The 16,625-nt window shown below is 40.4% G+C and overlaps 1 protein-coding gene across 2 annotated transcripts in view; it reads right to left on the bottom strand.

The window, feature by feature from the left end:
- Positions 1-16,307, bottom strand: part of tll1 (tolloid-like 1) — a 327,452-nt gene extending 311,145 nt beyond the window's left edge. Inside the window, exons 1-2 of one of the 2 annotated variants that reach the window (XM_043698508.1) lie at positions 15,807-16,307; positions 96-558 (exon numbers count right to left, since the gene is read on the bottom strand). In XM_043698508.1, coding sequence (XP_043554443.1) covers positions 96-240 — 145 coding nt within the window. In that variant the 5' untranslated portion in view covers positions 241-558; positions 15,807-16,307. The remainder of the gene's footprint in view (positions 1-95; positions 559-15,806) is intronic. The other variant, XM_043698500.1, reaches the window with a different exon arrangement.
- Positions 16,308-16,625: the final 318 nt, after the last annotated feature.

The following is a 16,625-nucleotide window of genomic DNA, read 5'->3' as shown; positions in this document are numbered from 1 at the left end:
TACGTTTAACAGAGCATTTCGTGCCAAGTACAACTTTCTGAAGTGTCGTTTCGTTCGCATGGAGAGGGCAGAAATCAGAAAGCGAGTTCACTTACCAGCTTTGCATGGGTCTTTGTAATCAATGACCTCCGCCTTTTCTTCATCATAATAATCGTAAGAGTAGTCGTATTCGAGTCCACTAATCCAGTGAAGTTTCCCAGATAGAGACAATCCGGTGAGTAACAGTGCAATTACATTCATTTTCAAATGTTGATCGATTAAATACTGTTTGAGTTGATTGTGGAAGAAAATCTACTCCATATAGTTTCGGTAAAGGACATAAATATCATATATTATGTATACTTAAATAAAATGGAAGGCAGAAGTCGACGGTGAAGTCTAGGAGGGTGATACGAAGCCTTAGTTAGATCGTCGGAGGTTAATTTATGTTAGCTTTGGAAGGTGAATCGTTTTAATTTGTGTTTCCTTCTCCGCTGTTAAATCCAGTTGTTTTTTTTTAACCTTCAGGATGGATGAGGCGGTTGTGGGAAGGAGCGTCCAATGTTCTGAACATCCACTCTGCAAAAGCACAGCAAGAGCATAATTTAAACAAAAGACCTAGACAGCTTCTGAGCAATGATGACATCCACCACACAGGCAGGGTGCCAGGAATAGCACTTTTCTGCTCACTTACGAAAATCCTATAGGCATATAATAGTCGTCAGCAGCCTCCAGCATCCTGCTTACTTATTCATACAATCAGGGTCATCCGGACCAGTTTGATCGCTTTTCTTGATAAAGTAAACTTCACAGAACCAGCAGCCACGTCGCGAGAAATAAATAAAAGCTAAGGTCATGGAGTGGCGAAAGACGCCTCTCTGTCTCTAACTGAGGAGTGCAAGAGGAGACTAGCTTTCAGTGATGAAACTAAACCCCAGTGAGAGAGGGAGGGAAATCCACAGCTGCTACAGCAGCTGATTGTAGTTTCTTACGACGTGATAGTTCAGTAGAAAAAAAAGCCTCTTCCTCCAATGTCCCAATGAAACACGGAAAACAAAGGGAAATGTGTCTTTTAACAGTACAAAGTATATCTTAAAGTATCGTTTTACTTCGGTTTGAATACCTCAATCTGCACATAAAAAATAAGCTACACCTGTCAAAACCCATCACTTCGCCCTCCTTTATCCCCACACGAATGTTCTCCTCATGGTTGGGTTTCACAAGCTTAACCTTTGATGTCCGTTCTGCCGGAGTTTGGACAGTGACTGTCAGGAGGCAATTAAACTGCTGGGGGCAGTACAGCCAGTCCTGATCCTGGTATTCATGGATATTTTTAACAGGCCATCTGGATGTCAAATGGAAGCACGGATGGCAGTCAGTCTGTCTTTCTCCTGTCCCGAGCAATGACGCCAATTTCAGTGTCCTGTGGCTGTCACTACTAAGGTCAGAGAGCCGAGGACAGACAGCATGATTTGGAGATTCTGGATTAGTGGTGTTGGAAGAGCACAGCAGTTCAGGCAGCATCAAAGGAGCTTCAAAATCGACGTTTCGGGCAAAAGCCCTTCATTTTTATTCCTGATGAAGGGCTTTTGCCCGAAACGTCGATTTCGAAGCTCCTTGGATGCTGCCTGAACTGCTGTGCTCTTCCAGCACCACTAATCCAGAATCTGGTTTCCAGCATCTGCAGTCATTGTTTTTACCAGCATGATTTGGAGATACTGGTGTTGGACTGGAGTGGACAAAGTTTAAAAATCACACAACACCAGGTTATAGTCCAACAGTTTTAATTGGAAGCAATAGCTTTCAGAGCGCTGCTCCTTCATCAGGCAGTTGATGAAGGAGCAGCGCTTCAAAAACTATTGCTTCCAATTAAATCTGTTGGACTATAACCTGGTGTTGTATGATTTTTAAACTTTGTCCACTCCAGTCCAACACCGTCTCCTCCAAGTCATTTTCTGAATAATTTGACCGATTTACGCCTTAAGTTGACAGTCAGTGCTACATAACTACCTCAGCGCTGAACAATAGTTATACTTGAAACCACAGATGTTGCCAGTCTTGCTGAGTTTTTCCAACAGTTTTTTTTTATTTTAACTACTTTACACAAAGTGTGCACAATTTCAGAAGTAATAGGAACTTTCAAACTATCATAAAACTAAAGAACATTAAAGTCAATTTCTGCAATAAGATCAATATTTTAGATGGCACTATTCTTGTCATAAGAAGTCCTTTTATAAGGAAGAAAAGTAAATGGTGCCTTGAACAAATTCCCAGGACTGTAAAGTCCTTTAGGATAATAGAAAAGCAGCCTGTTATTTAAATGGAAAGAAACCCCATTTTCTTCAGTAGAGGCTGAGGTAGGTATCCTTGTATGTGAATCAAAAAGTTAACATGCACATACAATATGTTAAGTAATTAGGAAGAGAGGTGGAATTTGTTATTTGTCCAATTGTACAGTGAATTGGTCAGACCACACCTGAAGTATCATGTATAATTTTGGACTCCTTATTTAAAGACGGATGTGTTTGTATTGGAAGCAATTCACAGAAGGTTTGGAGGGGCCAAGACATGTACAACAGCTTGGGAGGAGTACATCACTATGGCGAGGCAGAAACTGGCGCTGCTCCCTCTCCATTGCAAGTAAAAACCTGGTAATCGGGTGCGAGGTACTGTCATTATTGTTGCGTGTGGTACCGATCTTGCCCCTTCCCCGAACCTGCTACTTAACTGACAGCTGAGCCATCCTCCAATTCATCTGGAGGTCAAAGAATCACCGTGACTGCAGGGATGCTATGTACTAAGCTCTGGATAAGGGAAGGAAAGACATATCCAACACCACCCTTATCCTGATGGTCACTTTTGTGTATGGGAGCATCAAGCTGTACATGGACCCTTGGTATACAAACACCAAGTGTCATTACATACTGAGGCTCTATCTGTCCACGGTGTTGCAATGGGTGGGTCTGGCCTCGGCACCATGGAATGTTCTAAGTAGTGGAACCATTCCGTACCACCTGTGCCTGGTGGAAAAATTTGTAAAGTGAAATACCTTTGACTATAAGTCTATCAGAAAGTGGTCAGCATATAATATCCTCGATACCATGTGGGAAAAGGAGGGGGTGAATCCTGTTGCTTAGTTCCCTGAGCAGACTATCAAAGTCATTTGGTTGTATGCCTCTTCACAAGAACTTTTCAACAAGCACCAAGATATAGCTTGGCTGGTGGTGAGAAGGGCATTGCCCATCAGATATTTCACACACACCCGGTCACTCTGCACTACTGTACGCTGCCCTTGAAGCGGCTGTGCTGGTTAAGAAACTGACACATCTCCTCCTGGAATGTGCCTTTGCAAAGAAGATTTGGAGAGAGATGTAGTAGTTTTTGTTGAGGTTCGCCCTGAGCAGCTTTCGGACGTAGGACTTTGTGCTCTACAAGCTGTTCCCTGTGATGCACACTGAGACAAACATTGACTGCACCTGGAAGACCGTCAATTCAGTGAAAGATACTCTTTAGTCTGCCTGAAACTTGTTGGTCTTCTAGTAACCTTGACACAGTGCTGCCAACTGGCACATTCCAAGGACTAGGACTACATGCTGCTGGATGCACCAAAGCCAAGGTACTGTGGGGAAAGACCGCCCTCTAAGGTCATTCTGCCAAAGTACAACGAGGGTCCATTCAGTTATCAGACTCTCTTTGCCTCAAAAATGTATGTAAATACAGTAGTATCCTGCATGAGTAGGAAATGCCTTTGGTATTTTGCAACCGTAGGGAATATCAAATTCCATTTTTTTTTAAATATACAAAGATCGTGCAGAGGGTGGTGGAGGCTGGAACAGTTGCAGCATTTGGAGAGCATGTAGATGGGTATATGAGTGGAGGTGGTTTGGAGGGATGTGAGCCAGGTGCTGGCGGGTGGGACTGGATTGGATTGGAATATCTGGTCGGCGTGGATGTATTGGACCGAAGGGTCTGTTTCCGTGTTGTACATCTCTATAATTGTTTTAGCACCTACCCAAAGATTTTTTTTTTTATAAAAGTATGCTTTCGCAATGTTTAAAAAAAAGTCACTATGCTGACTCCTGAAAATAAGAGGTCTTCTGAGGAAAGGTTAAGCAGGTTATGCTTATACTCATTAATGTTTCAAAGAATGAGGCATGATCTTATTTAAATGTACAAGATTCTGAATATTTCCTATTGTAGGGCAGTCAAGAACTAAACAGTCCAGTTTTGAAAATAAGGCTCTCCCGTTTAAAACAGATGAGGAATTAGGCTTTGGAATTCGCTTCCACAGAACAATAAAGGCTGGTCATTAAAAATTTGATTTTAGATATTGAAGTAAGAGAGTTGCAGCTTATGAGGACAGGAAAACTGAATCAAGGTCAGCCCTTATTAAATGGCAGAGCAGGACTGATAAGGAATAGGTGCAGAATTAAACAATTTGGCCTATGATTAAGTGCAAATAAAAGAAAGCACTATCAATATCAAATGCATAGATGTCATGGGGAAATTGTTATAGTACCTGTGGATGTTAATTATTTTGCCTTTGTAAATGACATAAATCCACATTTTTTGTTCTTCTGCCTGGGGGATTTTATATGCAAGTGTATAAACATGACCATGTGTCAAAAAATTTCTTCAAAGGGCATCTATTATGGCTTTTTCAAATTCCCAACTCTGTGACACTCTTTTTCTTTTGCTACCAAGTTGTTCAATCATGCCCTCAGTTCTAACTTTAATGCTCTTTGCTCCACTTTCTCTCGGCCTGGTCATTCTCCTGACCTAGTCCTACCTTCACTTGAAATGGTTAAGGTAGGTCAGTCTTTCACCATCAGATCCAACAGGATTATTTTCAAGTCCTGGTCTTGTATGCCAAAGCTACTCACTATTCCAGAATCACTCTGAAATGCAAAGCTAACTGTTGGTTTCTCTTCTTTACTACAAATTGTCATCCTAATCTCTTATGCATCATTCCAACCCTACAACCATAAGTGTGAGAAACTCCAATATATGCAACAGGGGCAAAAGTAAAGTATTCAACCCTTCAAGCCTGCTCCAAAATAATAAGATCATGGTTGATCTGGTTGTATCAAACTCCATATTCCCACCAACCTCTATTATATATGATAGGCTGTCTAATGAGAACTGATCCACCTCGGTCTTGAAAAAATATTTAATAACCTCACCTCCACTGCCTTCTGAGGCAGAGTTCCAAAGCTGCTCAAACATCAAAGATTTTTTTTTCCCCACGGCTCTGTCCTAAAACAACGTCCCCTGATTCTGGATTGACCCATAAGAGGTGACAACCTTTCCATGTCTACTTGGCCAAAACCATTCAGGATATAATAAACTTAATCAAATCATCACTCACTCTTCTAAACTCCAGCTCAGCCTGTCCACCTTATTCTCATAAGACAATCCATTCAGTGCAGGTATCAATCTATTAAACCTTCTCTGAACCACTTCCAATGCATTTATATCTATTCTTTAAATAAGGAGATCAAATGTCCACACAGAATTTGAGATATGTATTCACTAATACCCTGTATACTGAAGCATAACATGTTTCACATTCAATTCCTTTTGAAATAAAGGTTATCATTCCGTTAGCCTTTTTAATTACATGCTGCATACATTTTTGTGACTCATACCAGAACTCTAATATCTTGGTACCTTGGAATTCTGCAGTCATTCTCTGTTTATGTTGTTCTTTGTTTTTTCACTCTTCTTGTTAAAGTGAACAACTTCACAATTTCTCATATTAAGTTCATCTGCTAGACTCAACCCATCCATATCCAACTGTAACCTTTTGATGTCTTCAAACTTATTTTCCTACCTTGATGTCATCTGTGAATATAGCTATCATGACCAACATTCCCTCATATCAGTCATTGATGTCAAATGTAAAAATTGCACAGACTCAAAGGACTCCATTTGCCACATGCTGCTAATTTGTACATGCTGTTTTCTGACAATCATTCATCCATGCTAGCATGTAACATCCCTACACCATGAGCATCAATTTCTGCAACAACCTTAGTGGTACCTTATCAAATATTATCTGGAAGTCCAAGTAAAGTATATTTATAGACTCTCCTTAATCCATAGCATATGTTACTCCTTTAAAGAACTCCAAAAATTAGTTAAACATTATTTTCCTTTGAAACCATACCGACTGCCCCGATTACCCTTGGTTTTCCTAAGTGTACAGATGTAATTTTATGACTGATTCTAACACCGACCCCTTGACAGACATCAAGCTAACTGGCCTTAGTTTTCTACTTTTTTGCGTTTTCTGGCTCACTCCCTTCTTGAATAGAGGGGTTATATTTGCTATTTTCAAGGTCAATGGAACCTCTCCTGAATTTCGGGAATTTTGGAAAATTAGCACCTCTTTTAAGATCCTATGATGAGATCCTTTGGACCTAAAGACTTGTCATCTTGCAGCCCCCACTGGTTTGCTTAGTATCCTTCCCTCGTGATTTGTAATTTTATCAATTCCTCTTATCCCTTTCATCATCTAATTTAGAGATATTACAGGAATGTTTTTTGTATTCTCGCTATAGACAAGACAGAAACAAAATGTTTGTTTGTTCATTTCATCTACCATTTCCTTGTTTTACAGTAATCCAGAAACCCAGGCCAATGCACTGAGGACATGAGCTTGAACCCCACCATGGAAAATGGTGAAATTTCAATTCAGCAAAAATCTGGAAGAAAGCAAAAAGCTGGATTAATGGCAACCACGTAATCACTGATGATTTGTCACTTAACAGAAGATACCTGGTTCACTAATATCCTTTAGGGAAGGAAGTCAACCATCTTCACCTGGCCTAATCTACATGTGACTCCAGTTGCACAATAATGTGGTTAACTTATCACTTAAGATGGGCGACAAATGCTAGCCTGGTCAGCCACATCCATATCCCACAAAACAAGAGAAAGGTGATTACGCTGTGCTTGCAAACTACAGCCCTATTTCCAAACAGACTACCCTCTCCAAAATTCTTTAATGTGTTATAGTTTCTGAAATTTTGACAACTTGTACATAATTTCATGTCCCAGATTTGCTGCAGTACTAAGATAATCCTTATAAGGATTACATATTACGTCCTGTGAGAATGTGACTGTGATAAACTACCTGTTCCAGCAATAAAGTTTCAACTTTGATCTCCAGCATCTGCAGACTCACTTTCTCCACTGTGATAAACTACCCCTACTCACCATTCTCAACATGTCTATTCTCTGAAGCTGAACCAAATCATTTGCAAAGTTGGCTGCTAATGAGCTTTCCACTTGCTACATTTCAATAGCAAGATCATTTCCTTCTATTTTTGCAGCATCATCTGACTTCACCCAATCTCAGTTTATCCATTGTTGCAACCCTCATCCATTCCCTTTGAACATATTGATGTTCTCTTTGTTGGCCTCCCAATTTGCATTTTCTATAAGTTTGATCTCATCAAAAATTGCAGTGTTTTAAAACATAATTCACTAGTTGTTAGTGGCTAGGCCAGCATAGAGTCATAGAGATGTACAGCACAGAAACAGACCCTTCGGTCCAACTAGTCTATGCTGACCAAATATCCTAACCCAATCTAGTCCAACCTGCCAGCACCCGGCCCATATCCCACAAACCCTTCCTATTCATATACCCATTCAGTTCCCTTTTTAAATGTTGCAATTGTACTAGCCTCTACCACTTCCTCTGGCAGGTCATTCCATACACGTACCACCCCTGTGTGAAAACGTTCCCCCATAGGTCTCTTTTATATCTTTCCCCTCTCACCCTAAATCTATGCCCTCTAGTTCTTGACTCCTCCAGCCCAGGGAAAACTTTGTCTATTTATCCTATCCATGCACCTCATGATTTTATAAACCTCTACGATGTCACCCCTCAGCCTCCGACGCTCCAGGGAAAACAGCCCTAGCCTATTCAACCTCTCCCTATGGATCAAATCCTCCAATCCTGACAACAGGTTTCTGAACCCTTTCAAGTTTCATATCTTTCCGATAGGAAGGAGAACAGAATTGCATGCAATATTCCAACAGTGGCCTAACCAATGTCCTGTACAGCTGCAACATGACCTCCCAACTCCTATACTCAATACTCTGACCAATAAAAGAAAGCATACCAAAACGCCTTCTTCACTATCCTATCTACCTGTGACTCCACTTTCAAAGGAGCTATGAACCTGCACTCCAAGGTCTCTTTGTTCAACAACACTCCCTGGGACCTTACCATTAAGTGTATAAGTCCTGCTAAGATTTGCTTTCACAAAATGCAGCACCTCACATTTATCTAAATTAAACTCCATCTGTCACTTCTCAGCCCATTGGCCCATCTGGTCAAGATTCTGTTGTAATCTGAGGTCAACTTCTTCACTGTCCACTATGTCTCCAATTTTGGTGTCATCTGTAAGCTTACTAACTGTACCTCTTATGCTCACACCCAAATCATTTATATAAATGAAGAAAAGTAGTGGACCCCCACTGATCCTTGTGGCACTCCACTGATCACAGGCCTCCAGTCTGAAAAACAACCCTCCACACCATCCTCTGCCTTCTACTTTTGAGCCAGTTCTGTAACCAAATGGCTAGTTCTCCCTTTATTCCATGAGATCAAACCTTGCTAACCACTCTCCCAAGGGGAACCTTGTCGAACGCCTTACTGAAGCCCATATAGATCACATCTACTGCTCTGCCCTCATCAATCATCTTTGTTACTTCTTCAAAAAAAAACTCAATCAAGTTTGTGAGACATGATTTCCCACGCACAAAGTCATGTTGAGTATCCCTAATCAGTCCTTGCCTTTTCAAATACATGTACATCCTGTCCCTCTGTATTCCCTCCAACAGCTTGCCCACCACAGATCAGGCTCAAGGTCTATAGTTCCCTGGCTTGTCGCTACCACCTTTCTTAAACAGTGAGCAATAAGTGCTAATGTGGTGCCAGAGGGCAGTTAAGAGTCAACCACACGACTATAGGTCTGGAGTCGTATGTAGACCAGACTAGGTAAGGACCGCAGTTTTCTTCCTAAAAGGACACAGTGAACCAAATACGTTTTTCCTCTGACAATTGACAATTCTTTCATGGTCATCATTAAGATACATAGTTAGATTTTTTTTATTGAATTCACCATCTGTCCTAGGAACCTGAGTCCCTGGTCCATTACCTGGATTCATAGTCTAGCAATAATACCACAAGGCTTTCGCCTCCTCTACTGCTCACATCTTAACTCTCGCCAAGTCCTTCATCTTTCATCCCTCTGGTTCCTGCTCAACAATGCCTTGCTTTCAAAAACTCTCATCTTTGTTTCTAAATCATTCACTCAAATTAAGTAACAACTTATTGTTCACTTCGTTTTTCCTCACTCTACAGCTGCTTCCAGACCTGCTGGGTATTTCCAGCTTTTAGTCAGACTTCTGATTTTTAACATTTGCAGTATTCTGCTTTTAGTTGATGGGCTCTACTTTCTCAATGATCTCATCCAATAACCTCAAGAACTTTGCACACCAAGTTTAGTTTCTTGTGCACCCAGATTTTGTTTGCTATATATTTGACAGATGAACCTTTATATTTGCCAGATAATGTCCTATGCTATGTCTCTCTATCTCTTTCTCTTCTTTTAATGAATTATTTTAAGGTATCTTTCTTACACCAGCTGCCATAATATATCTTGTCACAACATAGATCATAATCCAAATAATGTATATAATGGACTTTTATACAATTCTTTTTGTTTTTAAAGAGAGCCATAAGCCAAAAGATGGCTGAGGATGCAAGATTGGAAGCAGTCTAAAATCAATGTGAATTCCCTGAATTTCAAAAAGGAATCGTGGAATATTTCACCTGAAGACTGTCAAATGAACTTCAAACTGCAATACTTCAGAGAGAGAGAGAGAGAGAGAGATGCCCTCGCTTAAAAACAAAACTGAACTATGATCTCCCGTGGGTTGGTCAGAGACTTTGGATCTGGAAAAAAAATAGTTCTAAGCAAATTTGGATATGGAACTGGCTCAAAAGTAGAAGACAGAGGGTGGTATTGGAGAGTTGCTTTTCAGACTGGAGACCTGTGACCACTGGTGGGCCACAAGGATCACTACTGTGTTCACTGCTTTTCATCATTTATATAAATGATTTGGATGTGAACATAGGTGGTATACTTAGTAAGTTTGCAGATAATACCAAAATTGGAGGTGTAGGCGACAGCGAAGAAGTTTACCACAGCGTACAACGGGATCTTGATCAGATGCGCCAAGGGTTCTGAAAAGATTTACAAGTATGTTTCCAGAATTGGAGGGTTTGAGCTATAGGATGAGGCAGAATAGGCTGAGACTGTATTTCCCAGAGCATTGGAGGCTGAGGGATAATCTTATATAGGTTTAAAGAGGTCATGAGGGGCACAGATAGGATAAATCTTCCCTGGGGTGGTGAAGTCCAGAACTACAGGGCATAGGTTGAGTGTGAGGGAAAAGACTTAAAAGGGACTTAAGAGACAACTTTTTTTACACAGAGGGTGGTGCATGTATGGAATGAGCTGCCAGAGGAAGTTATGGAAGCTGATACAATTACAACATTTTAAAAGGCATCTGTATGGGACTATGAATAGAAAGACATTAGAGGGCTATGGGGAAAATAGGATGAGATTAATTTAGGATGTGGGGTCGGGATGGACCGAAGGGTCTGTTTCTGTGCTGTACATCTTTCTCACTGTAAAAGTAATATTTACATTTTACTTTTTGAGTAATATGCAAAGAGAGATTTTAACAATTAACTGCAACCTCTGGTTTCTAGTTGCAAGAATGTAGACATGCTCACATGCTATCTTGTGGTTCAAGTTCCAAAGTGTGTGATGACAGAGCACAGGCTATGAATGTCAACCAGACCCACCCAGAGTGTGCAGATAAAAATAAAAGGAATGTCATTTTCTGCTGGAAATTAAGTCATTATTAGTCACTGTTCATCAAATGCAATATTTCATGATCTATTCATCATGGACAAGCCAAGACTGAGTCTACTGACTTCACTTTTTCATTTTTTTGGACTCTACTCTTTTTTGTAATCTGTATATGTGTTGTATTTTATTTTTTCCTCACTTTTTAAATAACTAATAAATTCAACTCTTTCTAACAGAAGCCCAATTAAGTTAGCTCATCTTAAAACAAATTTATTTGGGCTGAGAATAGTTATTCACAAGGGAAATAGTCCTTTTTTTAAAATGAACTTTGTTGTGACAAACCAAAGGAGGGATTGAGTAAAGCGTAGCTAGTTCACGCTTCTCCCAGGGGCTTGCCCACTTGAGAATATCCCAACTGAAATCCAATCATATTGGGGACCATCCGGAACTGGCTGTGACATTTTTCTATGTAGTTCTTTGTCAAATTCTCTTTGGCAGTGTACTGGGACGTGTACTTGAGATTAAAGATGGTTTCACTGGAATGTCAGTGCAAAATGTTTACACTTTGGAGACAATGGCAGCAATAACTGGATAGACTACAAGTCTCAAATCCTGTAAGTGTTGAGAATATCAGGGTGTAAATAGTTGAGCCTTAAACTGTTCAGTTGATAGTTCCATTTGTTGCAGTAAGAAGCATCAAAATGGGAAATATTCTCAAATTCTGTTTGATAATACACCTGAAAACATGTTACCATGTTAAATGTGATTTATATATGACTGTGTTGCTGTCAGCCTAATGTTAACTTTTGACTTTTTTTTTGGTAGGACGTGCCTTCTCCATATAGGATCATACTTAGGGGTATAGACAATCCTGCACCTTGAGCCTGTTCTATCATTCAATAAGATTAAGGTTGATCTGTCTCTTGTCTTCATCTTATTTTCCATGTTCCTTAACTCTTAATATTCATTCTATAAAGTATCAAATAGTCATAGAGATGTACAGCATGGAAACTGACCCTTCAGTCCAACCTGTCCATGCCGACCAGATATCCTAACCCAATCTCGTCCCACCTGCTTGCACCCGGCTCATATCCCTCCAAACCCTTCCTATTCATATACCCTTCCAAATGCCTTTTAAATGTTGCAATTGTACCAGCCTCCACCACTTCCTCTGGCAGCTCATTCTATACATGTACCCATCCACTGTGTGAAAAAGTTGCCCCACAGGTCTCTTTTATATCTTTCCCCTCTCACCCTAAACCTATGCCCTCTAGTTCTGGACTCTCCCACCCCAGGGAAAAGACTTTGCCTATTTACCCTCTCTATGCCCCTCAATTTTGTAAACCTCTATAAGGTCACCCTTCAGCCACTGACCCTCCAGGGAAAACAGCCCCACCCTGTTCAGCCTCTCCCTATAGCTCAAAGCTTCAAACCCTGGCAACGTCCTTGTAAATCTTTTCTGAACCCTTTAAAGTTTAACAACAACTTTCCAATAGGAAGGAGAACAGAGTTGCACACAATGTTCCATTGGTCTAACCAATGTCCTGTACAGCTGCAACATGACCTCCCAACTCCTGTACTCAATACTCTGACCAATAAAGGAAAGCATACCAAATGCCTTCTTCACTATCCTATCTACCTGTGACTCCACTTTCAAGGAGCTATGAACCTGCACTCCAAGGTCTCTTTGTTCAGCAACACTCCCTAGGGCCTTACCATTAAGTGTATAAGTCCTGCTAAGATTTGCTTTCCCAAAATACAGCACCTCGCATTTATCTGAATTAAACTCCATCTGCCACTTCTCAGCCCATTGGCTCATCTGATCAAGATCCTGTTTTAATCCGAGGTAACCCTCTTCGCTGTCCACTACACCTCCAATTTTGGTGTCACCTCCAAATTTACTAACTGTACCTCTTATGCTCGCATCCAAATCATTTATGTCAATGACATAATCTCAATTTTTAAGCCGTTTAGTCGATTCAGCCTGGCAGGTAATTTTTTTAGATGGAGAGTGTTATAAATTTTCAATTTATATGTTTGTTGGTCAGAGTATTGAGTACAGAAGTTGGGAGGTGATGTTGCAGCTGTATAGGCCATTGGTTAGGTTGCTTTTGGAATATTGCATTCAATTCTGGTCTCCTTCCTATTGGAAAGATGTTGTGAAACTTGAGAGAGTTCAGAAAGGATTTACAAGGATGTTGCCAGGGTTGGAGGATTTGAGCTGTAGGGGGCATGAAAAGAATAAATAGACAAAGTCTTTTCCCTGAGGTGGGGGAGTCCAGAACTAAAGGGCATAGGTTTTGGGTGAGAGGGGAAAGAGAGCAGTGCATGTATGTAATGAGCTGCCAGATGAAGTTGTGGAGGCTGGTATAATTGCAACATTTAAAAGGCACCTGGATGGGTACATGAATAGGAAGGGTTTGGAGGGATATGGGCTAAGTGCTGGCAGGTGGGACTAGATTGGGTTAGGATATCTGGTCGGCATGGATAAGTTGGACCGAAGGGTCTGTTTCCATAGTGTACATCCGACTCTAAATGCATTTTTGCATTATCTACCCAAATGGCCTAGCTCCAAATTTAAGGTGTAACCCCTAGTTCTGAATCTCCCACCAGAGGTAATAGTTTCTCCGAACTATTTATCCTATGAAATATTTTAATTTTAAGTATTTCTCTTAGATCACCCATTTATTTTCTATTTTATGGAAATAGAAGTCTATTCTATCCAACCTGCCATTGTCATTTAACCCTTTAGTCCACATTATCTTAAATACATCTTCTGGCCACACCAAGACTATAATACCATTTTGTGAGATCTTCTATGGAGGACTGAACATAATATTTCAGATGTGACTTGAGAATTTTTATAAAACTGCAAAATAATTTCCCTTTGAACTCAAGCCCACCCCTCAACTCAAGGGCCAATAGTTTAGTGGCATATTAATTTTTTTTGTACCTGTCCACAATCATTTCATGACAAAAAACAAATGATCTGATTAAAGTGTCCTCCAGCTATAACATGATGTATGCTGTTTTCTAATTGCTGTCAGTTGAGGCTGTTGTTAGTGAGGTTTCTAAGATTCTTAGGTTTTCGGGTTGTGTTCTGAATTAAAGTAAAATTTAAGTGCCACCTCACTTAAGCTCTGAAGTCCACCTGACAGTTTTATTGTTAGAGGTCACATAACTTTAATAGGAAGAAGTGCAAGGTGTTTTCACTTGGAGTTAATGGTAGCAATGTGCCTAAGTCTCCAAAGTACCAGTTGAGAATGCCAGGTTGTGAGTAATTGTTTTAAAACTGTGCATTTAACTGCAAAGATGGTGTTCAGCCAATGGTCTTTTAAAAAGTCACAAAACGAAAACTTTAAAGGGGAAGTTTAAATTATCTTTTAAAAGCCAGGATGTCTTTGGAGATCGTAACAATACAAAATGATGTCGTTTGTTCACATCACCTTCAGTTAAAAGAGCTCTTTATACATTGATACTTAATGTGTAGGCACAACACAGTCTCAAACTGGTGGCGATTTTCAAGTTAAAAAAATGGTGTTTTTTTGCGTTAGGTCTTTAACCTCCGACCTTCTAACGTTATTCATGTTGAAAATTTAAGTAATCAGTCCCACAATTTCTAACATGATTTACACGTGTTACAGTGAAACGGAAGTGACATGAGGGTATTCCAACGCTGCTAGAATTCTATCAAACAAAGCACTTCGTCTTCGTTTTGCTTATCTTGCGAGAAGTTGAAAGATGCCTCGACAGTATCGCCAGAAACGCCGCCTAGTTCTTGAACCACTCATGACGTGGTATACACAGCGACCGGAGCAGCGCTGGATGTTGAGGGCTATGCAAAACAAATCACTTCATAACATGAAGTTATCCTCAGCATACTAACCCCGTACGGATAACTAACCAGTCCTGTATTTTTTTTTTAAATCTAAACACCACAGAGAACAATATGCCAGTTAGATCTGTTGGAACTGGCTGGTAAGTCAAGTTCATATCTGTCTAATCGCTTTTCACCAGGGGGGAGGTAAAACCATAAGCGGTTCAAGTCAAGATAGGAACTGAAGTAATGATTAAATCCTCAATTGTCTCTGGTAAAGATGTCATTGACGCATCGTCTCGTCTATCAAATTATACCCTTAAAACAAAAATAGAGATGAGTCTTGTGTGTGTAAACTGTCAGCAAATCAGGCAATAAATTGCTAAAGTCTGGTCGCCAGGACCCATTTACTGTATATCACAGCCTGACAAGCTTTTCATTAGTCCCCAATATCAGTGCGTTACCTTCTGGTGAAAGTTTTTACTGCCTGCTCCTATTGACTGTGATCCACCTAGAATTTTTTTCCTAGATCAGAGAAGTTTGTTGAACGCGTGAACAACATTGGTATCAATACATTTATGGTGGAATACAGAAGAATTCCGCGGATTGGGTTGCGTTAGTTTACATAAAGAAAAGGCAGCAGCGTTCTGACCGCATTTCTACTTCGTCAGAATTAGACTGTAAATGTCGATTTTTTTTAAAAAAAGTGACATTGTGATCCCTCGAAGTGCAACCTATAGGCAGGCTGTTTAAAACTCATCCTTTCTGCATGTATCTGCTGCACGGCGTTTTCTAACCTTTCAGCGCGGTTACATAATCGACAGTGAGTGATATTGTGGGAGTCAGTCTGATGTCTCAGAAAATACTTAAACCACAGGTAGCTTACACATTTGCTCGATTTACACTGAAAGTAATGGGATTGTCACAAGAATACATCTTTCCATCATCTTATCCTTTTTTAAAAAAAAACAAAGCCCAGTCTAAAAAGGATTATTTTAGATTTCAGCCCGAAAGCAACACAATCGTGCTGTAAAATCGCCGTGGAAAAGATTTACCCCGAACAAATCTCAGATAGACAATTTGAGAGAAATGAAGCTAATTGCTACACATACCTTAGATGCAGGGAAATCCACACTGGAGTTCAGGAGCCTTGCAGAGCTGTTATTGAAGAGTTTTTATGTTAGTTCACGCTGTACTCATTCCGAGAGCTATTCGCTGCTACGTTAGCACCGTGATTACAGCGGACAGCCACATCTGAGTAGAAACGTGCCCATTCCCCTCTGAGATTAGACCGTCCACAAGGAGATTACTCTGCTATCAAGGTACGTACTGACGTCACTCCATCAATCCTCAAATTATCCCGTAACCTGGCGATTAAATGCCCTTAAATAGCCTGCCCGTTCCCATTTCTGCTCCAATTGTAACTTTCTAATGTACTTTATAATGCACTGTTTTGTTTGGACCCGGCATCACCTCCTGAGTTGAACTATCGGCTCACTGATCTTGCACACTTGTAATTGTATAAAGGCACTGCGGCTGCTAATCCCTGAGTGTTTCGAGGGATCGGTGCTTAGTTGCGCGTCCTTCCTGTTGTTGACAAATTGATTTTCTGACATTCGACGACCCCTAGTGAGCGCCAACGGTTGACAGCAATCTCTTGAAGACTGATCCTATTGTCAGGGATTCCACAGACCCTGCAGACCTGGCGGAACCCCCTTCTGTTTGCACACTTGTTCTTATTAAATAGACTGGCAGGCAGGAAGTTAATACTGTACAAGGTAGAACACCTTTATTTGTTTTTAAGATCAAGTAATGGCAAAGCAAATACATAGAAACATGATTGAATAGTTATAAACAAAATAATAGAGATTGCTGGAAAAGCTCTGAAGGCCTGGCAGCATCTGTGGAGAGAAATCAGGGATAGTGTTTCA

Source organism: Chiloscyllium plagiosum, chromosome 1 (genome assembly GCF_004010195.1).
Source record: "Chiloscyllium plagiosum isolate BGI_BamShark_2017 chromosome 1, ASM401019v2, whole genome shotgun sequence".
NCBI classification, from domain to species: domain Eukaryota; kingdom Metazoa; phylum Chordata; class Chondrichthyes; order Orectolobiformes; family Hemiscylliidae; genus Chiloscyllium; species Chiloscyllium plagiosum.
The sequence above is the reverse complement of the archived record's forward strand: the minus strand, read 5'-3'. Positions and strand labels throughout refer to the sequence as shown.